We start from the raw sequence: 25,423 nt of genomic DNA, 5'->3' as shown, positions 1-25,423 counted from the left end.
CTTCAAAGTTCTCTCTTTTTGAGAATTTCAGCAATTCCTTCTAAATACAAGTTCCTCACTCTTCTCCATCCTTTCAACCCATTCACTCTTCGTTCATGTATTTTGCAGTATAATCCTCATTCATTCTTGTTATGATAAAACCACAATGTCCATTCAGCACCCATGTATTCTTGACACATTTCCTCTTGTTTTATTATGCACTCTTAACTAAGCTATTCTGACTGCATCCAACTTATTCTTAGATTTCTCCTGACATACTTATTTCCATATAACATAAATGAGAAGCAGCATGCTGTTTTAACAGCTATTTTCAGTTTTTTAAAATATTTATTGCAAGAAATTATATACTAACTTCCATCTTTCTACCACCATTTGCACATCTTAAAATTGATACATTCATTTCCCCATCCTGTAAACATTCTGCCAAGGTACACAATTTGCTTTAGTTTTTCACATTTTATGTATTGTTTGCAATCACTCCATTGCCATGTCAAACACAACTACCCTGGGTTTTGAAATACTAACTTGCAGATCTATACTCCTTCATCATACAGTCTGCCTAACGTTTACAACAAATCATTCAAATCATGAGCAAAACATTTTCTTGCCCAGAAAAAGATCTGTATCTCCAGTTTTCACTTTTTCAAATTCTACTGCTTCCACATTTACTGTTATTTATAACAGGCATTTGAGAACCTGAACATAAAAAATGACCTTTACAAATTAATGAGTAGAAAAATAATTGTGTTTCTCAGCCATGATCCAAAGAGCTCCTTTAAACACAACCAGTCAAAATTCTAGTTTATTCTTTCAATAGCAAGAATCTTAATAAATCATTACAAGCTGCTTTTCAAAATGTCTAAAATTTCAAGTAATTTGCCATGTAACATTTGAGCTTACAATTCAGGAAACACAGTATGGTTGTTTATTATCAAATAAAGTATCAAATGTTCTAAAATATCATCAGAAAGATAAGACGACAAAAGTCCTAAACTGTAGATGTGAGCAACATAGAATGCAAATGTAAATACCACTTACTCAAAAATAGCTACAAGCTGTTCACTTGGTGCATTTTTCAACCCTGCTACAATACTTTGTAATCGGCTCACACTCTGTGTTGCTGAAGCAACTGGAGTAATTGCTGATTCCTTCTCTTTCAGGTAACTCCTACCAGTTAAAGGGGTTGATGGTGCAAAGGACCTTTTCTGAAAGTCAAAGTAAATCTTATTTCAATTGTTTTGGCCAATGATTTAACTACACAATTGTAGGAACATTCAGATTACAACTTCATAATCCAATATTGCTATATAAATTTCAACAAATACATACAGCAATTCAGAAATCATTGATTGTGCAATGTTTCACAAAGTGGTATGGTATTACAGTATCACAAAAGATTCATTTTCAGGCTTTCCCATGGCAGTTCTTTAGTGCCAAAAACAATTGAGCTTCAGGTATCCTGAAGGGGGGCAAAGAATACTACTGTTCCTCACACAACCCCCCCCCTCAAATCTCTCAATAACATGCTCTATGAATTATGTATGTCCTGTAAGTGTTTGTTTTCAGATAGCATGACAAGCCTCTATTCATCATGGTAGAAATAAATCTTAATGATCTTCAGTCTATATACCTCCTACATCTCCCTTTCCAATATAGTTACCTGGCTTCTCAAAATCAATCAAAAACTTTGATTTTCATGGATGTGATATTCTCAACAGCTAGCGTATTGATGCTTGTAATAAAAAAATAAATGCCTTGAATCAAGATTTCAGAATATTCTAATCTGTGAATCGTATCTGGACCATTGCATCAACATGAAAACTGAAATACTAAATCAGCTGATATACAAACAGAGTTGATGAATGACTAGGCTAAAAATATTTCATTACGGTTCCTCTTTAGTGCTATAACAAATGCACTTGTCTAAAACAAAACTTAAATTACCTCAAAATGCTGGTGAAGATGACATTCAACATGAGCTCTTACATTCCCAGATGGTAAAGCTGCACAACATTTTTGAGGTGTTCCAATTTCTTCTTCTGCATCTGCCCCCAAGAAAACCCTTTCATCAAAATCACCTTTTGTGAGAACATATTCTTCATATTCCTTATTCAGGGCTTTGCTGAAAAACAAGCAGCACATAACTTTGACTTATTTTTCCTCATTACATACACTCACATTCATATTCTTCCTTTTCTTCCCTGCTGATTTTTTTTTAAAAAAATCCATTGATGTGGTAGCAGGGGAAACGAAGCACCTGCAGTTGGTATTATATAAAGGCTTTTCATACTCCAATCTTCTTTCCATGGTGCTGGAAACTCCCTGATTAAATGCTGTTCCAAAGTTTCTTTATCTCTAGGACTAGAAACCTAACATAGATAAATTGCCTAAATCAAATCCCTTGCCTGTTCAGGGTAATTATAATATGGTCTCACCTAATACAGATAAACACTTCACAATAGCAATTCACCACATAGCCCCAGAGACAAGAGTTTTAAAAATCCTATGAGCAATTATTCCAACAGCTTCTGCACTTGCTATTCAAAATCAATCTAATTTGTATCCTAAAATCACACAGAACAGCCATTTTCAGAATATTTTAACACTATATTTTAAACAGTGTGATTAAATAAAGCACTTACTTGTTGTCTACAAAGTTACTAAGATCCAAAAGACAATCTCCTTTTAAAATCTACAAGACAATCATTAGAAAAGCAGTTCAACAAAAGCAGATAAGCAAACAAAAACAAGATATCAGATTATTTTCTGACAGCCTAAGTAGTTTGTGTAACTTTGTACAAAAAACATTATCTATTCAGAACCAATAACAGAACCAGAAATATCTTCCTCTATTATCAAAACAACATAAATATATAGCAGTTAACAATGTTCTTTTACTTGCCAGTTAAAATAAACTTGATTTATATTATAATGTGCTTTCTGAAACACAAAAAGCACATGTACCTTCAATTAATAATTACTCAGAAAACATCATCACATAACTCCCTTCCCTAAGCACTATGTACTGGGATGAACATGCTCCAACCAAATATTTCATTAGGTAGTCTAAACAAAGCAAAACCATACAAAAAATCCTATATATCTAGCTTATATGAGATCAAGATCACATGGGAATGTCATAGTAAGCCATCGATCTTGGCTTATCAACACACAATATGTATAACAAGCATCATGTTGGATCATGATGCCAAAAAGCTACCATCTAGCTCCTTTCTTCACCCTAGCAAATAATTAGGACACTGAATGTCTATTATTGTTATTTTTAAAAGTAGCTTTCAGTGGTGGCTTATTATGAAGCAATTAAAGTAAGTTCCTGGATTGGAAATAAAAGAAAGTGATATTTAATTGTGGCTTCCTAATTTCTTTATCCACGTATGCCAGGCTCATAACCTCTGGTTTATTATGTCAGAATTAATGCTTTATTGTGAAGTATGAGCATGCTTCTAGAGACCTGCTACTATTCTAATAAAAACTGAAGAAGATTGTTTAAGCCCACCTCTTTGGACATCCGAATTGGACTGCAATACTCTGTTACTAAACTGAACCACCACTATGATTTTAGAAACAGATGTATTATTTCTCCATGTGGATGCCTTCAATACAGAGATCGTAAGTAACTACCAGAACTAACATTTCTTTAATTTTAAACATATTTAACTATTTATATTGCAGGCCCCAACCTAAGCACTGTCCAACTTTATTGTCTTGAACTCACAGAATTCTGCTATGGCAATGCTGGTGGAGAATGCTGGGAGTTAAAATCCATGCATCTGGAAAATGTCATATTGGTGAAGGTGCCATATTGTAATGCACTAAGACTGTGAAATAGCAGTAGTAGAAAAGTTGCTTGTAAGAGTTGAATTGCCTGATATCACAGAGAAGTACAACAGGCAGAGGGTTTTTAACTTCTAGTCAAAGGCAGCAGAAAAGGTAATCATAGCAGACAAAGTGAAGTGCTAGAACATACAAGAGTTAAGATTGTGGTTCATGGCTAAATCTTTGACAGTAGATTTCCAAGCATTCATTTAAAATGAGCAACATTCCACTAAAATACTGTTTCTCCTAACAATGAAACCTTTAAACATAATTATATGATTAATTATTACTTCATGTATACCTTCCTATCATAGAGCTTTGAAATATATGGTTTAAAGTAATGTTCTTTTATGCCTTTGGCATCTACCAAAAGTCCATCATGTAATTCACACAGCGTGGCAATAATGCATGGTGGCCTTTCAGAAGCTCTGAAGTCAGTTGTATGGAAGTCTTCTGGCAAACCTTTTTTTAAAAAGAAGAAAGATTCCATAAAATTCATATGTAATCATTTTCAAAAACAGATGAAAACTTTACATTGTAGTGGAGGGAAGAGGAAGGGAATTAGGAACATACCTTTGAAAGAAGGATTTAGTAAATCTCTTTTATACGGACACAAAAGTGCATTTGCAAAAATCATATCCAAGCAGCATAAAAGTAAATGATATGAGTTCACTAGATCACCACCGATCATACTGAAATTACCTTTGGAACAGAATACATCAAGTCAATTAAAACCATACAGCTAAAACATTTAACAAAAATCAGGAAATAAAGTTAAGCCATTATCAATTACCCTTTGTGTAGACAAATAGAGTCCAGCAGAAGTTGAATAGATCTTTAACATTACAGGGTACCCGTCTATTGGAAGAAAGGTCTCATTTTAGTTCTAAATTATTATTTAGAAATTACTGAATGTCACACAGAAGATTTAGATTCTATTAAATTTAAGAAGTGAGGGTCATAAATTACTATAGCAACTTAAGATACATACAGCATTTTGCTATGTTCAAACATCTGGCCAACATTGCTACCAACCCTACTGTCTCCATGTTTTTGTAGCATACAACACTCCATTAAATGGTTCCATTTACATTCTCAGCTATAGGTAGTCCTCGGGTTAAGAACGCCCAGTTTACAGATGACCCATTGTTAAGAATGAAGCCTATTGTAGCAAAATTTGAGTTAAATACAGAATGATTTGAGTTAAATAAACAATGGTTCAAGTTAATTACACATACAAATGCATTCCAGCTTACATATAAATTCGACTTAAGGACAGACCTTGGGAATGGAACTTGTTCTTAAACTGGGGACTACCTGTACCTTATTGAGAAGAATGTGCCTGGAGTCTGTCAAGAAAGACACCAGAGGAATTATGTAAGATTATATCTCCACTGATCATTTTGTTTTTTTAGTAACACAAAATCTAAAATACCTCAAAGCCTCTGAATACTTTACCTATGTTTCCTGCTTCTTTGAAACTTAGGTTGTTCTTCACAAGGATTTTTAAATATATCTAAAAAGATTGGGGTATACTTCTTGAATATTACTGTGGACACTTCAAAGTTTCTCTCCAACTTCTCCACTCTCTCTCGAAATTCTTGACACAGGTTTGACATGTCCATCCACTTTTTCATTTTACTAAAAAACTGAATTAAGCTTAAAAGAAAACAAAATTAAATTATAGCTTTATTTAATTTCTGTAGACATTCTCAGTCTATTTTATAACTCGTACTTCATTTAGAATGCATTTAAATATAGACATCACTTGGTATGATTTAATGAACACAGCTGAAAGTGCAAGCAGACTTCACTAAAACTGCTGTGTTTAAAAGGATGTGAAATATCATGAAGGCACTATATTAATGTCATAGTCATTAGGTAAACATGAATATCTGAACCAGCCAATTATAATCCTGTAAAATAGACTAGTGTAAGAAATAGTGATTTGATCATTCAATGTACTAAGCCTTGATTTGTTAAACCATGGTTTATTGAATACACTAAAAACGGCTGGATTCAGACTATACACTAAGTCAAAAACAGAAAAATCACATTATGGCTTAATAGCTAATTACCTGGCCAAACCACCTATTATAAATAGCTACACTAGATTTTGAATTTAAATCATCTGTTTCTAATATATTAACCATTATATTATTCTTTCTTTGGAATGTTTAGTGAAAAACAAGGTCAAGGCCTCTGTGCTATTCTTAACAATGACCTCAAGCCATAATTTTATTTGCTTTTGGCTTAGCATATTGTATGAATTTAATTATTATGACTTATCAATTACGGGTTAATGGTCTTGCCATAAAGCCAGTCACTGTTGCTTATTGCTTAGAATATGCCGTGGCTTAGTGTGATCCATTATCTCAGTTAATAAATTATTATACCCCGCTTTTCCATGCTACCTACGATCCTTAATAAGAAACAGAAAATGCATTACATGGGACTGTTTACGAAACCATGATATTAACTTCACAACAAAAATGGTGAAAATGTGGCTTGATTTTGGCTTATTAAATAATTATGGTAATGATTATATTAACCAGACTGCAGATACCAGGTGGAATTGTTAGTCATATCAGCTGAAGGCACCGTGTTGCTTATCTCAGGGTTAGATAATAAGAGTAAGCCTTCATTCACACAAGGTTTGAACTGAATTTAATATTTCTATTGCAATTTTAGACCAGAATAGCACAGAGAATGTTTTTTAAAATTAACAATACCTTAACTTCGCTGAACGTAGAATTCTGGTCAGTGAGACACAATTTCCTTTCACCAAACTACTTCCTACAGTGGGCACTATACTTTTACGGCAAGCAACATATAGAGCACAAGCCAACCAATGTACAATGTCTCCCTGCAAAAATAAGTAATTTACAGTGTTTAGGATTAACAATGCTGATTATAATCTGAATCTTTTACATTTGCAAGAAGCTTTATAAAATAATAATAATCCTGATTTGGTAGATAAAAATGAAGGTTAATAATGTATTTAATTTACAAAATTAAATGCAAAGCTTAATATGTACTTCTTTAATACATACTAAGTTATTTCACTTCACACAAGTATTTTTTTATTCTCAATAGTATTTTACTTTTTTATTGTTCATTTTATTGTTTTAAGCAGCTTTCTATTCTGATTGAAGAATTCTGATTATTGGGTGAAATAAAGTAAATTCTTGAAACTTATCTTTGGACTCCCCTTGGACAAAACCACTAGGGGAGGGGGCAAGTACGTCTGAAAGATCTCCCGTTAAGATATATTAACTACATTCTGACATAACATTGCCAGTTTACAAAGAATGATGGTGTAGTCAAAATGCTGTGACAGCATCTCACACAAAAAAGCCAATTATTTCAGTTTCTTCAACTGAATTCTGAATGTGTCATAATTCTTAGCAATGCATAAATATATCATGACAGTCACATGAAAGGGTTCCTTTAAACCAACTTAAGAATTACTGTCTTAAATGAAAGCCAAATTGTTTGCTAGGAATACCTGTAAAGTTATCAAACACCTGTATTTTAACTGCTAGTTTTTTTTACTGTTAGACACACTTAAGTGCTATCTAGTCAGAACTGTATTAAATGAATATAACACCCACAAGTAATACTGCCGATCTATTAGGGAAAATCTACCATAACGCAGGCAGACTTCCTATGGAATTTTCTTCTTTCTCCTTTATTTTTTGTTTCATTCAAGATCTGCCATAGAAATTACTGCAGCTTTTTGGGACTGATTTTAAGGGACTGCAGGGAGCTGCAGGGCAGATAGGGAATTAAGCCAATTAAGATCTTGGGGCTGTCTAGCAAACCTTTTCAGCCAGCAAGAATATATTGGACAATTGGCAACTATGTCATCATTCCAGTTCCAACCTTTTATTCAAGCCCTTAGATACCATTATATCAAACCAGAACCTGCCATTTAGAGTCCTAGCCCTGCTTTTCTAGTACTAGAAACCAACAGTCCCTGCCCTGTTATTTTAGCCTCCCCCCCAAAAAATCTATCATTCAGTTTTCAACCCCATCCTTCTATTCCCAAGGGGCATTTATCCAGTTCAACAACTGACATTCTGTCCCATGAGGCCACCATTCCAGCAGCTCAGGCTACCTATCTATTCCATTAGCAGACATTTGAGCCTCATGCCTGTTATCATGGCTATCCCATGTTTTTGAAGGTTTATCTATAATTCATTAATGTTTCTTAAATCATGTTCCCATTGAACACCAATATTCTTTATAAAGCTTGAAGGTACTTTATTTGGTCCCAAAATCCACCTAAACTTCTTTTGTGGATTTTAAATTCCTTTATTTCACTAGCCAAACAACTACCATGCCCATGAATGAAGAGGAGATTTAGCAGGTATCTTAAGATATCTCACTAAAACAGTAGGAAAACAAAAATAAAAGTTGGAAAACTTTGAAATGAAAGCTCAGAGGATGATACTGAAGATTACAGTAACTTTTACTTCAACAAATCTTTGTTAAAATGAATTTTCAGTATTTACCACAACCAAAAATAAATACCAAAATAAACTAAAAGTTACACCAGCTCTTTAACATATCTTATGTGACATGCCAAGGAAATATGTCGTACTATGCCAGCTCATACATCCCATTAAAACATATGAAGTGAAAATTGTATTTATTTATGGAGACACACAAAAAAAACTATAAATAATTGAAACAATTATAAATGTTCCTTTGTTTTAAAAGTATCTTGTTTGGTGTTCCATAATTTAGAACAGTGTAAAAAACATTGATTTACTCAATAACCCAGTTTTCTAGGTTCATACAACATATTGAACCATAAGCCATACAGTTTGGGTTCACATAACTTATTAGCCTAAGTTGTAATTCACTACTTTGTGCTTGATTATATCATGTGAAGACAGCTTTTATTTCAAAAGCTAGTCATTCTATTTCTGGACAGTAATTCCTCCTGAGACAGTATTTTAATAACATCTGCAAGGAAACATTCAAATAAACAGCACAAAAAGGAGTTCAGACCATCTTTCTCTTGGTATGCCATTTCCTGTCAAAATCCCTTCCAGACTTCATCTGTGACTCACTGTATTGAACTAAATTGGGCTTGTATGGATCTCAGTAGACCTAGACTCGTCAATGATCGTTCTTAGCTCCATGGATCTTTGGCGAGCGTTCATCATTTCCGGCGTTATTTCGTGTTAGTGTGACCCAACCAGAAGGCCGCAGGAGAAGGTCCCCGCGTCACCGTGAGCGCTTAAAAAGTAAAGTCGGTGCAGAAATAAAAGTCTCCTGGGGGACTGCCGCTTGGGAGCCCAGCTCTGGGCAAGCTCCACTCGACTCCTGCCGAGGCCCACGCGCCCCAACTTTGGATTGTGCCCCCCCGCCCCCAAGAACAGGGAAGCCCCGGCAATGCGTTGCTACCTGAGCACCTAACCAGCCGCAGGAGTCATTCGGTCAGTCGGCCACCAGGCTACCCTCCCTTCCTTGACAGACAAGCGGCCTCCCACCTCAAGGCTGTAGGTGCCCCGCAGGGCCATGAAATCCCGAAGGGCTTCCGAAGCGCTGCCAACGTCCAGATTGAGCTCCTGACACAAATGGTCGAGCGCGGCCCGAACAGGGCACTGCACAGCCGCAGGCTCCTCTGCTTCCTGCGACATGATAGCAGCCGCTCCTCCTGCCACCGGCGCCGCGGTACCCACAATGCTTTCTGCCAAACGCGCCAAAACGCTCGGCCTGAAATGGGCAGGGAGACGCCCCTTCCGCCCCGCCTTCCTCCTCCGCAGCGCGAGACCGCTCGTTGGAGCTCTGGGGCAGTCCTGCCTTCTGCCAGAGCCGCGCCTGATCTCCAGTGGAAACGTATCTCGGAACTAAGTGTTTACTCTTATTTGCATATCCGCAGCATAATCGTGAACTACGGGTCGGGTTCGCGCAATATGTTTTCCTAGCTTGTGGCTCCTATGTCACGCGAACTACTCAACCCTTGCCACTCCTCTTCTTGGGCACTTTCCGCGAGAAACACGCTAAGAGAGGACGAGTCTTGGTTTTAACGCCTGGTTTAGAGAATGCTTGAAAGCTTTTTTTCCCCCCAGTTTGCGAGGAAGGGATTAAAGTCCTGCCTTCTCCAATGAAGTACCGTATTATCAATTCCAGAAATTTAAAACAACTACTGCATGTAAGTAATATGCAGTATAATGCAGCTGCTTCATAATCCTCTGGAGATGGTGTGCTTTTATAGAGAAAGAATACTTTATAACCTGAAATCCAATAATCTCAGATTGTAATAAACGCTGGTATTATTAATAGCACTTACCTTTATATATCAGCTTTATTATAATAGAATACATTATTATTGTATTTATTTAGGACAATAAAATCCAATAGCATATTCATCACTAACAGACTGAATTTGCTCATTCCTGCCAATATGAGAATAAAAGAAGAGAAAAAAAATTAAAAACATTTTCTTCCTAGCAGAGTTCCAGTCAACCTCATATTATTCTAGACTTGGTAAGATCTAGTTATGCAATGGGAAGAAGGAATAACCTTGAAGAACAGAAGGAAGGGAGGGACATTACCAAGATACAGATGGTGTGGATACAGGTAGTCCTCGGCTTAAGTCTATTCGTCCAGCAACGGCTCAAAATTACAGGGGTGCTGAAAAAATGGACATATGACTGGTCCCTGAAGTTCCAGCCATTGCAGCACCCCTACAGTCACAAGATTGCAATCCGGGTGGTCAGCTCATGATTACATCGCAGGGAGCCATGGTCATATGATCGCTATTTGCAACCTTCCTTGCTGGCTTCCCACAAGCAAAGTCAATGGGGAAGCCAGCAGGGAAGGTCTCAAGTCACTCCAGTAAGTTGCCCCAGCCTGCACACAGCCTCCACTGGCTTTCCCAGGCCTCTCCCGGCCTCCCGATTTACATGTCGCTTCTGCCAGGCCTCCCAAGCCCTCCCCTGGCCTCCCCTCCGCGGCACTTCCCCAGCATCCTGCAGCAGCCCCGCACTGTTTACCTGGGACTCCTGCCACTTCCTGCTAAGAGACCCGTGTGTCTTGGGGTTACGGCAACCAGGATTACCATCACTAAGCAAATTGGTCATGTGACATCACACCTTATGACGCTGCTTAGCAATCCCAATTGCGGTTGTAACCCAAGGATTACCTGTAAAAGAAACCCAAGTCTGGGGCAGAACTGCAATCCAAAAAAGCATCCCAGACAAGACCCTCCCTAGTTCTTATTACCATAAAGGGAGGGAGGGGGAAGCACATTCACATTTGCAAGATTCTGTTACTGTAAGCTTATAACAACAGTAGTATTAGCACTTTGGTTTGCTAGTCTGGTCTACCTTGAAGGGCTGATGAGTTTCCATGTTTGGAGCCTCCCCACCACTCCACCCAGTAACACAACTGGCATGGCTACAATTGTGTCCACATCCCTTTTATTCCTCTAGCCAACTTGGCTGAAGGACTTTTACAGTTGAGAGCTTGCAATTATTTTGTAAAATTTCAGTTCATCTCTAAGGATTTGGATTTCCTTTTCCTCGTGGCCTGCATGGCTGCTGTTGCTATTTTAATAAGCACAATTGGTTTGTAATGCAACAACTCAGCCTGATAGTATGCGGAGATGCGATTTCCACTTAGAAACTTCTAATTTCAAACAAATTCCAGAAGACCAGCTGTGTTGGTTTATTAGAAGAATGAAGAAACTGGTGGCAGTATGAAGATCAACATATTCTACATATAGGACAAAACCTAAATTCATGTCTTAAGGTGGTCACATGTGTATTCCTAAAGATGTTAAGTATGTAATGGGTGGATACACAAATACATATAACCACAGAGAGAACAAAGAAAAAGAAGATGGCAAAACTGACTTGTTTGATTAGGGAAAAGACAGTAACTACATTTGTTAGTGACTAGAAACCCTTTATGGACTTTTTGTTAAAAATGGAAAAAATGAACTTGTGATTTATGGGTTTGATGGTTAGAAAGGGTACAATATGGAAAGAAGGGAGCTGTAATGTAAGCTTAGAAAGGATAAAATGTAAATGCATTTATAACTACTGTAAAGAAGATTGGAAGCTCCTTCCTTCCTTCCTTCCTTCCTTCCTTCCTTCCTTCCTTCCTTCCTTCCTTCATCAGTTTTCCTTTACTTTCCCCCCCTTTTCTTTAGATTTGTATTGTTTTTATTCTGTACAAAAATTCTTTTAAAAAAATTAATTTAAAAAAAGATTAAAAAAAACAAAATTAACTCTCCAAGTCAAGCAATCCAAGCAACAGTAATGAAACCAGCTTTCCATTGCAAAAAATGACAGTTGAGATTACTAAGTAATAGAAAATCAGTTATTTCCTCAGCAACAATAACATTCTATTGTCACAGCCCAAGTGTCTATTTCTATCAAGGAATCTATGAATATGATGTACACTTCAAAGTTTGGAAGTTGTTGTCTACATATAGTAAAACCCTTTTTACACTCTTGGTAGTTAACAATGACTTTCTTGAAAATCACTTATGATAGTAATGGTCTAGAAAAATCTACTGGATTCATAGAAACGTTAAGTAGAGCTACATGGGTTAGGTGAGTTAAATTATTGCCCATTTTGGGAGACAGAATATGCTATGTTTAAAAGCAAAATAGCTGCTTCTATAGACAGAGGCTATCAGTTACATTAACAACTTAAATGTCTGCCTTTTTAAAGTCTTAGACTTTAGATCTAAGGGACTTAGATCCAGATACAGTGGGGCAAAAAAGTATTTAGTCAGCCACCAATTGTGCAAGTTCTCCCACTTAAAAAGATGAGAGAGGCCTGTCATTTTCATCATAGGTATACCTCAACTATGAGAGACAAAATGAGGGAAAAAATCCAGAAAATCAGTCTGATTTTTAAAGAATTTATTTGCAAATCATGGTGGAAAATAAGTATTTGGTCACCTACAAACAAGCAAGATGTCTGGCTCTCACAGACCTGTAACTACTTCTTTAAGAGGCTCCTCTGTCCTCCACTCGTTACCTGTAGTAATGGCACCTGTTTGACCTTGTTATCAGTATAAAAGACACCTGTCCACAACCTCAAACAGTCACACTCCAAGCTCCACTATGGACAAGACCAAAGAGCTGTTGAAGGACACCAGAAACAAAATTGTAGACCTGCACCAGGCTGGGAAGACTGAATCTGCAATAGGCAAGCAGCTTGATGTGAAGAAATCAACTGTGGGAGCAATAATTAGAAAATGGAAGACATATAAGACCACTGATAATCTCCCTTGATCTGGGGCTCCACGCAAGATCTCACCCCGTAGGGTCAAAATGATCACAAGAATGGTGAGCAAAAATCCCAGAACCACACGGGGGGACCTAGTGAATGACCTGCAGAGAGCTGGGACCAAAGTAACAAAGGCTACCATCAGTAACACACTATGCCGCCAGGGACTCAAATCCTGCAGTGCCAGATGTGTCCCCCTGCTTAAGCCAGTACATGTCCGGGCCCGTCTGAAGTTTGCTAGAGAGCATTTGGATGATCCAGAAGAGGATTGGGAGAATGTCATATGGTCAGATGAAACCAAAGTAGAACATTTTGGTCTAAACTCAACTCGTCGTGTTTGGAGGAGAGAGAATGCTGAGTTGCATCCAAAGAACACCATACCTACTGTGAAGTGTGGGGGTGGAAACATCATGCTTTGGGGCTGTTTTTCTGCAAAGGGACCAGGACGACTGATTCGTGTAAAGGAAAGAATGAATGGGGCCATGTATCGTGAGATTTTGAGTGAACACCTCCTTCCATCAGCAAGGGCATTGAAGATGAAACGTGGCTGGGTCTTTCAGCATGACAATGATCCCAAACACACCACCCGGGCAACGAAGGAGTGGCTTCGTAAGAAGCATTTCAAGGTCCTGGAGTGGCCTAGCCAGTCTCCAGATCTCAACCCCATGGAAAACCTTTGGAGGGAGTTGAAAGTCCGTGTTGCCCAGCGACAGCCCCAAAACATCACTGCTCTAGAGGAGATCTGCATGGAGGAATGGGCCAAAATACCAGCAACAGTGTGTGAAAACCTTGTGAAGACTTACAGAAAACGTTTGACCTCTGTCATTGCCAACAAAGGATATATAACAAAGTATTGAGATGAACTTCTGATATTGACCAAATACTTATTTTCCACCATGATTTGCAAATAAATTCTTTAAAAATCAGACAATGTGATTTTCTGGATTTTTTCCCCCATTTTGTCTCTCATAGTTGAGGCATACCTATGATGAAAATTACAGGCCTCTCTCATCTTTTTAAGTGGGAGAACTTGCACAATTGGTGGCTGACTAAATACTTTTTTGCCCCACTGTATATGCTTCAAGTCAAGTAGTTCCAGTTTCTTTCTTTCTGTTGGCATCCATGTGCCTTTTGAACACTTGTTTTCTTAATGGAGCTGAAAATTATGTTGCCCAAGAATTATTTGAAGATTAGGTTAATATTCCTTTGGAATATTTTCTGCATTAACTGTGTTAATAAATGGCTAAAATCCTTGTCCTATTCCTATATAAAGGGTGCTTGGTTTTGAAATAATAATCCATAGCCAAGGAGCTATAAGAAACAGAATCCTGTACTGCTGAATTTTTAGGGAATGTTCTAACTATATGCCATGTCAATATACATCAAAAGGAAAAACACTAAGAACCTTATGGTGCCTTAAGAATTACTGAATTCTTAATTAATTAATTAAATTTAATCAATAAATTTAATTAAATCTTAATTAATTAAGATTCCACTGAACTGCATGGACTGCTTATGTACTTTGGTCACAAGAACCTATGCCATAACACATTGGTTACATCTTTCACGGTACTTCAATATTCTAAACTAATTTGACTGCCCTCCAGCATTTGTTCTTAAAGAGGTACAGAAATTATCACCTGCATTATAGAGCAAGTTTTTAATTGGTCTGGATTTTCTACCACAGTTCTCCCCATTGTCAAGAAACTACCCCCTGCCCAGAATGCTTTCCAACTGGGCACAAATCTGAAACTAGGCAAGTTGAATATATGAAACAAGCCTTTGGATTTAATGTCACTAATTAATCAATTAAAAGATAGGGAACTTACTTATAGTTGTTTTTCCTAAATGAATCATTTTTGCTTCTTGCTCAAAGGGCTTCAGATGAGACCAGCACAGTGGGGGTTAGGGGTAGCAGATATGTGATATAGATAATCTGCTATTCAGAAAGCTATCCAGTTTTGATGCTGTGATTTCAGACTGAGCAATGGTAAAGACCAGATCTGGGTTCACAATCTGGAATTTCTTCTCATAATAATAATAATGGTATTTTTTTTTAGACACACCCCTCCTCAAAGGCTGATGTTCTGAGATGGGAAGTAAATACTTACTCTAATTCTAATAAACTGTTATTTTGTTGAGATGGCAGGAAGATAGTGGCTCAATTGTGGATTGCTGAACAAGGCACAAGTGAGAATTCACATGTCATGCTAAACTATAAACTATGGTTTATAAACTATAATTGCTAAATGTATACAATATGTTAAACCAAAACTAAGCAAACAATATTATGGTTTGGTAAGATCTCTGAACCCATTTTCTGATGGTTGTGACAAAGTTTACCATGGTCTCTCAAAAGTTCTCCATTCAGATCAAACATAGAGCAACCAGGTAGCTTATCAGCTGATACTGGATCAAATTTTAAGATATAAATAATGGAGCTTGTACAATCTGGTACATTCTTTCTACTTTAAGAGAAAGCCCATTTATGAGCTTCAATCCAAACCCCTACCCAACTTCAAATTAATTTCTCAGACAACTTCTTCATTTAAAATATTGAGGGTAGTTGATGTATTATTACAGTGATTCCTACATAATACAGATTTTACAATGCATACCTATAATGAAATTGATTCTCTTGAAAGATAGCTGCTAAAATAGGATACTCTACATAACAGCTTTCATTTATTTTTATATTAAATCCTGTAATCCAAGACTCAAGATTTTTTGATCCTCATATTCTGGTTAACTTGTTGCACACACAGATTCTCTGAATGACAGCCTGTTTATCTTACACAGAAGACACTATTCCTGTTCTTAGGAAAAAAAATAACAGATTTAAAAAATCAGAGCAAGCATGTTCATTAGATTTTTTTTTTTTTGGAAATTTAATATGGAAATCATTTATTGGCATCTTCATTGTAGAACATTTTTCATAGAGATTCTCAGGATCTCAGCTGGTGAAACTACCACATTTTATTCTTGCTAGTTAAACATGCTGTGCAAATTCAGTGGATGATATGCATGAATTACTAGAAGATTATCCTAATAGTGAACTTCTTTGCAGATCCACTGACACACGAACTGGAAATATTCTAATTATATAGCTTGGGCTTCTCACCACAGGAAAGTACTATCTGATGTAAGGAATAGCTTAAAAATAGTACTGAGGTTTAGTTTCTTGAAACGTATGTAAATATTCTGTAATCAGAGAAATCTCCTAAGCTATCTTTAACAGTTACACAGTTCACACAGCAGGGGATTCTTGGGTCAATCAGATAGAAAATATGAAAGAAAGAAAAGAACAGCTGTAGGCCAAAACAGTGCTCATGCTAAGAAAAAGGCAATTCATGTTTAGTTCCAAATCAAGCAAAACAATCAGAAATAGATTTCCTAGAAAAAAGTATATACATTTTTTGCAAGGCTCAGCCAAGTTTTTTTTAAAAAAAGAAACACATAATATAGGCACTAAATTCAAAAATTAAAATTTTGACTTTTAAATCTATCCATTTTACAAGCACAGACACTTTATTTTAATAGCACATCTTATGGTGATTTATGTTTGTGTGAGTGTTCATGAAGTAAGTGAGAAATCCGCATTTGTTTTTAAAATGGATATGAAAAAAGATAGCCATTTATGCCTTTCACTGTAAATAAGCCAAAACAGCTCCACACTGCAAAAGGGTCACATACTGAAAGTCAAAAGAAGCCTACACACATACGTTAAATAAGAAAGGACAAGGTATATAGAACATGCTGACAAACTAAAGTTCAGTTTCAACCCTGTTCCTTATAAATCTAACCCTGCCAAACATTCGTATATATTACAAGTAGACTCCAGATAGAGATTTGCATCCATTGACAGTAAGGCTTTCAAGATATATGAAGTTTTATAGCATTTGTATTTTAAGGATTTAGGGCAAGTACATGGTTTTTCTACTAAATAAAAAGTTAGTACTTAAAAGGTTCAAAAATATATCAAGTGATTTTTTTTTTTACATAAATAAATTATATTGATTTTGGATTTAACAGCTGAAAAAACCCTCTCTGCTTCCATTGGAGGCAAAGCTGAACAAAATGTTAGTCAAACAGAGATAGCAGCACTTCTAAGAAATCTGTCAATAGCCATACAGTATCTGTGCTATACAGCTGTATTAAATAGGGCCTATAACATTATTCAATTGTTCTGCAATAGTGTAACCAAATTGTATAATTTGTTGAAATTGATTCCAACCCAATAGTGTAAATTCACTGCAACATGCAGCCTTAATTTTAATTCATGGGTTACAGACTTCTTTGAGATGCTAATTTTAACATGTACATACTTTAAAATCCCAAATGTATAAAAGACAATGAAAAAAGCATCATAAATAAATAATGCAAACTGAAATAGTTATGTCAAAAACATTTGGACCATCTGATAAATTAGCAAACGGTAAAAGGAAAAAAATAAAAAATACAGTAAATTGTGACAAACCAAATGTGAAACTGAATACTAGCATACACTCCCAAGCCCCTTTAAATGGTCTGCCATTTAAACATCGCACCACTTTTTTTTTTTTCAAGTCTCAAATCATGAGCTATAAATTAGAACAAGCCCAAGTGAAAGAAAAGTGACACAGGAGTGGGAATAAAGATAACTATATAAGAATTGCTTTTGGATGCAATTCAACATTGAAAATTGGTATATGTTTTTAAAGAGTTTCATTTAAAACACAAAACATATGTGCGGAGATGCTGGGAAATATCATTCAACAGTGCAAGGGCTCAAGAGGAATGGAAAGAAATAGCAAAAATGTTTTCACAGTCTGATAAAGAAATGGAGGATAAAGCCAAGTTATGAAACTTTGACAGTCCCTGCCAAAGGCCAACTATAATGGAAAAATCCATTCCACAGCTTTTAAAAAATCAGTTTTCAAAGATACTAGTTTTCACAAAGAAGGAAAAGAATGACAAAACTTAGGTCCAGTTCCCACTTAAGAAAATTTCAATGTTTCCTCCTTCCCTGGGAAAAAAAATTGCCAAGTGCCTTTGTGAGAAATGAATAATACAAAGTTGAAAAAATAATTGGTAGTTATTATAACCCTCTTCATGCCACTACGCTTTTTAAAAAGGCAAGATGTGCATAAATTTCTCAGCAGGAGCTAGAAATGGGCTTGGTATCTAAAGAAAAGAACAACTGAAATGCACCTTAAACATAAAACAAGATTTTCTTTTAGAAATATAAAAGTTTACGTAATCTTTCCCCTTACAGCAGTTTGTTTCCAAAACTTTGTAGTGTGACAGGAAGAAATTATATATCTACTATTAATGCCTTAAAAAAAAAAGAAATGAATATATGCATTTCAATCATTAGTTATATACTTCTGTCTATACTACTATTCTAGTAAACATGATAAAATAGGGAAATACTTTAAATCAAAAAATACACATTAGCACTTACTATAGCTGTGCTTTTTACTCCAAAATACAAGATCTGTTTTTTTTTTTAATTCAGTGTCATTGTAAAAACATCAACCTTTTCCTGTGTTGTTCTGTGTTTTCCTCTAAGAGAAGCACTTTCTTTTGCCCAGATTTTTTTTTCTTTTACACAAGCAAGCAGTTTTGGGAATGACCACATACTTACTTATTACTGTTTGGAAGAAGGGAGGGATGATTAGTTTTGGAGATGATCAGATGCTTCTTTACTACTGTTTGAAAGAAGGGAGGAATGAATAGTGGACAACTGAACGAGAATTCTGTTCCTCCCACACCAATGTTAGAACACTGCTTATCTCTATGGCAAGACCTTGCAACTATTAAAATGTCACCATAGTTTTCTTACCAGGAATTCGGTAGATAATATTACTTACAGAAACACAGTTTTTATGAAGGTGAGGTGGGGACAAAGGGCAATAACAAATATTTATGGGATGAGAAACTTACAAGCCACAATATATTTTTTTTCAGAAAAAAAACAAAAAAAATTCTAATTGATAATTTCTTTTAACTCCTCCTCTTCCTCCTCCTCTGCTGGTACATCACGTTCATGCTCCATTGACACATATGGTATTTGTTCTGTACAGTTTTGATTGTTAGCATGTTCCTTGTCAGACAGTGAGAGTGTTTCTGGTTCCAGATTTGCTAATTCCCCTTTAGTTTTCTTTCTCTTCCTTTTCTGACTTTCTAGGTTTGTTGCCTCTGAGTGTCTGGTTTGCTGAAGGCCTGGCAATGCCATACCAATACCAGGAGAAAGAAACATTGAGGGATAGATCAGTCCAGATGACATTCCAGGAATAAGAAATGGGTTAAAGGCTACAGGACTACTGGTTGTTATTGCAGGTTCTGACTGGTCAGAAAATGAATTAGGACTCAATTTGTCTTCAGAAACAGTTTCTATTTTTGAACCTTGGCTATTCTGTTTGTCTTCAGTATCATTTTCCGAATGTGTTGTACCACTTTTAGTTGTGCTTGCTAATGAAGTTGGAGCAGTTGAAGTACAAGTAGTAGCTATTGATGGATTAAGAAGTCCTCCAACACCAAACATCTGTGGTACAGCAGCCATACCTGGCAGCATCATTGGCAACATACTCAGAGTACTTTTAACATCCTCACCAGCAGGTACTGCTGCAAATCCAGCAGGAAATCCAACTAGTCCAGTCAAAGGAATGCCTTGCATGTTTCTCATACTCTGAAGTCCTACTAAATCCATTCCAGCTATAAGTCCATTCATGAATAATGGTCCCATTCCAGAAGAAGCATCTGCTCCTATTCCCGGAGCTTTAAAGAGTTCACTTCTTGGTCTTCTTCCTCTTCGTCGAGGTCCAACATCTCGGAGTACGGGCTCAGTGAGAATACGATTAAACTTACTTTCAGGTAAAAAACCCTAAGAATGAAAAACAAAACAAATTTTCCACATGTTATTGCTATCCTAAGACACCTCATAACAGATATCTTTAGCTGTATTTCCTGAAGGAATACATTCTCAAGTACAATTCTGTGTTACCCAAAATTATGGGTAATGTGGAGACTTTCATCAAAACAAAACTATTTGCCTAGAAATCTGTCCCTGGACTTTGTACATAAAGCTATGTACAGGTACTCCTCACTTAATGACCACAATTGGGACCAGAATTTAGGTCACTAAGCGATGCAGTCATTAAGCGAATAATCACATGACCGGACCCAATTTTATGACCTTTTTTGCAGCAGTTAAGCTAATCACTGCAGTCATTAAGTGAATCACGTGGTCTTTAAGCAAATCATGCAGTTGTTAAGTGAATCATGGGGTTCCCCACTGATTTGCTTGCCAGAAGCTGGCTGGGAAGGTTGCAAATGTTAATCACATGACTCCAGGATGCTGCAACTGTCATAATTGCAAGCTGGTTGCCAAGTGCCCAGATCATGATCATGTGACCACAGGAACATTGTGACAGTCGTAAGTGCAAGAACTGGTCATAAGTAGCTTTTTAGCACGATCGTAACATTGAACGGTCGCTAAATGAATGGTTGTTAAGCAAGGACTACCTGTATCCATTTAGAAGTTGAAAAATTCCCTTAAAAACAGAATAATTTTTAACATATGCAAGGCACTGCTGGATTAGGAAAGCAGCATCTAATCCAGGACCTCTCACAAAATGGCCAACGACATGCATATATACTCAGAGCTGCCCCACTGAGCTAAACAGAACTTATTACTAAGTAAGTAAATATGGAACTTCAGCCTCATATATTATATTTTAAATTATACTCAATTATACTGGGATGGTATTAATTCTCTCTGTCTCACACTCGCTTCAAGAAGAACCTAAATCTTTTTAAAAAAATGTTGCATTCTTATCAAAATAAAGTTAGCAAAAAATATTATTGCAATCATTATAAAACTTTGAGATTACATTGAAAATACATCAAGAATGAAATCCTGAATAGAAGGAATAGTATGAATCACAGAACTCTTTATCTTAGTGAAGTCCAAAGAGGTTAGTGAGGAAACAATTCATCAAGTTATTATTGCATGATACTTTGTCTGACTGTTCGCACAAATGAAACTTCAGTGCAAAAAAGACAGTCTGTCAGCTATTTTGAGCTATGTGTTTAAAATACGTTAAATACTTTAAATACCCATAAAGCTAAGCCATAATGTGATATATTTGCATTTTGGCTTAGCATCTTGTATGAAACCAAGCATTATGGTTTGTAAACCTTGATTTATGGCTTAACATAATGTGTAAACTCAGCTGACTGTTGCTTATTCAATGAACAGTGGTTAAAATAGCTTATTCAATAAAACAGTGGTTAACCGCCCAGAGTCTCTCCTTGTGGGGGTTGGGCAGTGATATAAATTTGATTGATTGATTAATAAATAAATAAATAAATAAAAATGTGACTTAGTGTAATCTGTGAACCTAGCCATACAGTTTATCCCATATGTAACTGTCCATCAGGGATATAATAAAAATAGTATTACAGTTGAATGTATTAGAAACTCTTCTAGCTGTCCATGAAAATAGATTAGAAAATGGCTGTAGAGGGGTCAGGGAAATGAAAAAACGCAATGGCAGAGATTTTCCCAAATGTTTTCACTTACTGAAAGCTTAACTATGTCAGACCAGTCTGCTGCAACAGCATACTCCAAGTTTGCATCAAGCCACCTTGGTAACTCCTTCAAAGCTGGTGCCATGGCTCCCCCTAACTACAAAACACAGTGAAAGAATGACCTCTTTTGCACACAAATTCTAAGCAACACAATTAAACATCTAACTTTTCAGCTCCCCACTTACCTTTCAACTATCCATTTCTTGTCTTTTTTAAAAAGAAAGTTTCCATTATTTTATGCTGTTAATATCTTATACAGAAAATAAACATCTACTTTCCCAGCCTACTCCGTATTAATAAATGCCACAATTTGGGGGGACCCTTAAGGCATCTAAAGAACATAACTTAGTTGATACAGTATTTTAAACAAATCTCCTTAGTGAACAGAACTAGTATTTGTTTGTTCTTCCCCAGGAAACCTCAAAGAGGCAGGAATATAAAAATCCTAATCATTACTGTGTGCACAAAGCAATTTAAAACTAAACTGAATTTTACAGATATTTTCTAGAACTGTATGTTCTTAACCTAGTTGCTCTACAAAAAATTGTCTGCCTTTAGTTCACTAGGAAAGAACCTGTTGATGTAAACCAGAGTGCGTACCATGTATTACTAACCAATATTAACTCAATAATGTGATGAGAAGGCCAATGTATGCACAGTTATTGGAAAGATTTTAATTAGATAAAAGAAGTTATGAATTTACCACTGAGGAAACTGAGTTTGAATATGCTTTGTGTACTAATGATGAACTTCTTATTGCTAAAATGTATAAACATTTGTTAAAGATTAATTTGGAAGATGAATATGTTAAAGACTGTATGCTTAAATAGGCAAAAAGCTTTGGATATAACAATGTTAAACCAGTGGGAAAATATGTGGAATAAAGGATTAAAGTTCAAATTTTGTTAAAATTTCTATAAAATTATGTACTGCTGGTATTTGAAACCAGAGAAATTGTCAAAGATGTATAAAGGAATTTCAAATGTCTGTTGGAAATGTAATCAATGTCAAGGTACATTTATGTACTTATGGTGGACTTGTAAAAAGGCTAAGAAATATTGGAATATGGTATGTATTTTGATTCAAAAGATTTTGAAATTAGACCTGCAATTGAAACCAGAGACTTTTCTTTTAGGTATGATGGATAAACAAATGGAAAGACCACACAGAAATTTATTTCTTTATATGATAACTGCAGCAAGACTTTTATATGCACAAAAATGGAAGGACTCACAAATACCTATGGCTGAAGAATGTATATTGAAATTAATGGAATTGGTGGAGAAGGCGAAACTGACTACTTTGCTCAAAGAGAGCACTGTCTAGCTTTGTTTCTAATTAGAAACCACTCTTAGATTTTTTGCTTCACACTCAAAAAAATGGAATTTTGATTTTAGATTTGATGATTGATGTTACATTTATAGAAATATCTTGTACAAATGATATGTAATATTGAAATAGATTCATTTTACGACTTTCTTGAATATTAGATTAAAAACTATTTTTATTATGTAAACTTTTAGATACTAGAGTAAGAGGCAAATATATTTTACATTTATACCTGCACCAGGGAAAGTCAGAAGCTACTCTTTCTTTTCTATGTCCCTTTTTTTTCTTTTTTCTTTTTCCTTTTCTTGATTTCTGTATTTTAACTCTTTTTGAAAATATAATAAAACATTTTAAAAAAATAATGTGATGAGATTACCATGTGACAGAGACAAAATTCAGGATGCTATAATCTAGCTTACATGAGCCTTCCTTAGGCTATATCATGAGAATAGATAGTATAAATCCCCACCTAATAATGCCTGTGCCTCTATTTAATTCCTATGGTACATTTCTGGGAAAAACACTTAATACTGCCTCTTTTCTCAGACAACAAGTTTACAGTAAATAACTATAGCTTGCCATATAATATAGCTAACTGAACCTTCCAGTTTTTAAAAATTGATTTGCTGAATTGATATGGTTCTGACCTGCTATTTTTTTAACATCAAATTATCCTTCCTTAGCCAAGAAAGGGGTCTGCAGGTTAAACAGCAGGCCAAGGTTTTTACAAGAAGCATATCTACTTGGAAGTGGGGACACTTACATAATTCCACTGCTACTCTTTTTGGATATGCAGTTCAAATGCATAAAGAGCAGGACAGGACTTTAATGAGGAAATAAAGGACAAATATTAGGGAATGTGCACTTCCCTCCCTAAAAGGAAATGGACTGATGAAGACCCAGATCACATTTACAGAATGGGATTGATTGATTGATTGATTGTAATGGTATGATGTTAAATAAAGGGATAAAAAGCTCTACTGGCTTAGGCCAAAGACTGACTGACTTGTAAGAATGCTTCCACTTACCCTCCGTCCTGTGCCCTTGTGCACCACTGGTACCCGTTCCTCTCCAGTGAGAGAATTTATGTCCAACTTGCTGGGATCTTTACAGCGCTGCCTCCTCTGTTTAGGCTTTTCTGAAAAACTCTGGAAGGAAAAGAAAGAGTGAATATGAGTGAGTCCCAAATAACGCTGCCCAGCCCTGGAATATAAAACTTGCACTTACTGTCCCAAAGCCAGGGATTTCTAGAGTGTAATCCGACTGCTGTCTCAGCCAGTCCAGAAGACTCTTGTTTGGAACAATCTTATCTGTCTGGACATTAGTGACTGGAACTGTCTGTGGACTTGAGGTAGTTATGGCTGGCCCATCTGGATTGGGATTACTTGTTACAGTCTGAATTTCATCTTCCTGAATAACATAAGGAGGAGAAACAGGAAAAAAGGCATGCTTCAAATATAAATTCTAATACTTTACATATAGATAATTATGTAGATTTTCAGTGCATAAATTACAATTGCCTGTAAGGAAAGACGGATTTAATTTTTCAAATTTTAGGTTTATGTATATATAATCTGGGTTACTGATTGACACAGAAACTTTCAGAACTTAGCTCTTCCCTGGGTTCAACTTCAATGCTGGTATTTGATCCCTCTGAAACCCCAGCAAGTATTAGAATCCCTGACTGTTCTTAGATTATTCTATTACTTGCTCTTAATGCTGCAAGATACATATCAAAAATATTGAGTTGCTTTAACGCTTTTAGTGGACTTCATATCCAATGGAGAAAATCTGCTGAATAGGGATATGCTGCATTGGGACATCAGCAGTGCTGAGGAAGGAAGGGATGTCCTGGGAAGATTGGGAGGAAGGTAGATGCAGCAGTGACATAACTCAGACCTCTTTTTAGTATCAAAGAAGCATATATTCTTCTTGGCTACACTGGAATCTATCAAGACACTGAGAATGAAGGACCTTTCACATGTGAGGAATGGCCAAAAGATTTGTTACACTATACTGTTGCTATGTGTTGCTTGTCAATAATTGAATTAGACTTCTTTCAACAAAGTAGCAAGGAAGAGTACTTTTGAGCTATTTGGTAAAAAAATTTTCAGAGTTGTTTTGCTTGTGATAAAACTTTACAGCATTTAAAAATATTTAATATTATATCACACTGTGTAATAGTATGTGATTGTTTTCTTTCTTGTGTTAATTATTAATTACTATCTGAAGTATCCTCCTGTTTTAGTTATGTGGGTATTGTGATGATCAGAAAGTATATTGAAAAAGGAGAAAACAATCCACGTGGTTCAGGTACAAGGCTGAATCCATCAAAACTAAACCTCTACTCTAGATCAGGGGCAGAGACCAGAAAAGCCAGGCAAAAAATCAGAAGAACACTTCAGTGAGTGGCAGGTAA

At 36.0% G+C, this 25,423-nt stretch overlaps 2 protein-coding genes across 11 annotated transcripts in view; both read right to left on the bottom strand.

The window, feature by feature from the left end:
* The window catches only part of RBL1 (RB transcriptional corepressor like 1), a 35,100-nt gene extending 25,430 nt beyond the window's left edge, over positions 1–9,670 (bottom strand). The window contains exons 1-9 of one of the 3 annotated variants that reach the window (XR_015798310.1): positions 9,342–9,670; positions 6,570–6,703; positions 5,296–5,496; positions 4,631–4,695; positions 4,411–4,539; positions 4,139–4,299; positions 2,643–2,692; positions 1,945–2,122; positions 1,039–1,205 (exon numbers count right to left, since the gene is read on the bottom strand). Coding sequence is in view for 2 of the 3 variants with exons in the window: in XM_007419877.4 (XP_007419939.1) it covers positions 1,039–1,205; positions 1,945–2,122; positions 2,643–2,692; positions 4,139–4,299; positions 4,411–4,539; positions 4,631–4,695; positions 5,296–5,496; positions 6,570–6,703; positions 9,342–9,491 (1,235 nt within the window). In the remaining variant the exon portion in view is untranslated. Of the gene's footprint in view, positions 1–1,038; positions 1,206–1,944; positions 2,123–2,642; positions 2,693–4,138; positions 4,300–4,410; positions 4,540–4,630; positions 4,696–5,295; positions 5,497–6,569; positions 6,704–9,255 lie in introns of all 3 variants that reach the window. The other 2 variants (XM_007419877.4, XM_088153103.1) reach the window with 2 other exon arrangements.
* A 4,476-nt stretch (positions 9,671–14,146) lies between these two features.
* Positions 14,147–25,423, bottom strand: part of CHD6 (chromodomain helicase DNA binding protein 6) — a 146,506-nt gene continuing 135,229 nt past the window's right edge. For 6 of the 8 annotated variants that reach the window (XM_088154339.1, XM_088154341.1, XM_007419876.3 and 3 more), the window contains 4 exons: positions 24,232–24,414; positions 24,033–24,152; positions 21,668–21,772; positions 14,148–19,966 (listed from right to left, as the gene is read on the bottom strand). In XM_088154339.1, the coding sequence (XP_088010465.1) occupies positions 19,070–19,966; positions 21,668–21,772; positions 24,033–24,152; positions 24,232–24,414 (1,305 nt within the window). In that variant the 3' untranslated portion in view covers positions 14,148–19,069. Of the gene's footprint in view, positions 19,967–21,667; positions 21,773–24,032; positions 24,153–24,231; positions 24,415–25,423 lie in introns of all 8 variants that reach the window. The other 2 variants (XM_025166561.2, XM_025166647.2) reach the window with 1 other exon arrangement.

Source organism: Python bivittatus, unplaced genomic scaffold (genome assembly GCF_059951505.1).
Source record: "Python bivittatus isolate LINGU-HERP-01145 unplaced genomic scaffold, Pbiv_v1 ctg000700_np1212, whole genome shotgun sequence".
Taxonomy (NCBI): domain Eukaryota; kingdom Metazoa; phylum Chordata; class Lepidosauria; order Squamata; family Pythonidae; genus Python; species Python bivittatus.
The sequence above is the reverse complement of the archived record's forward strand: the minus strand, read 5'-3'. Positions and strand labels throughout refer to the sequence as shown.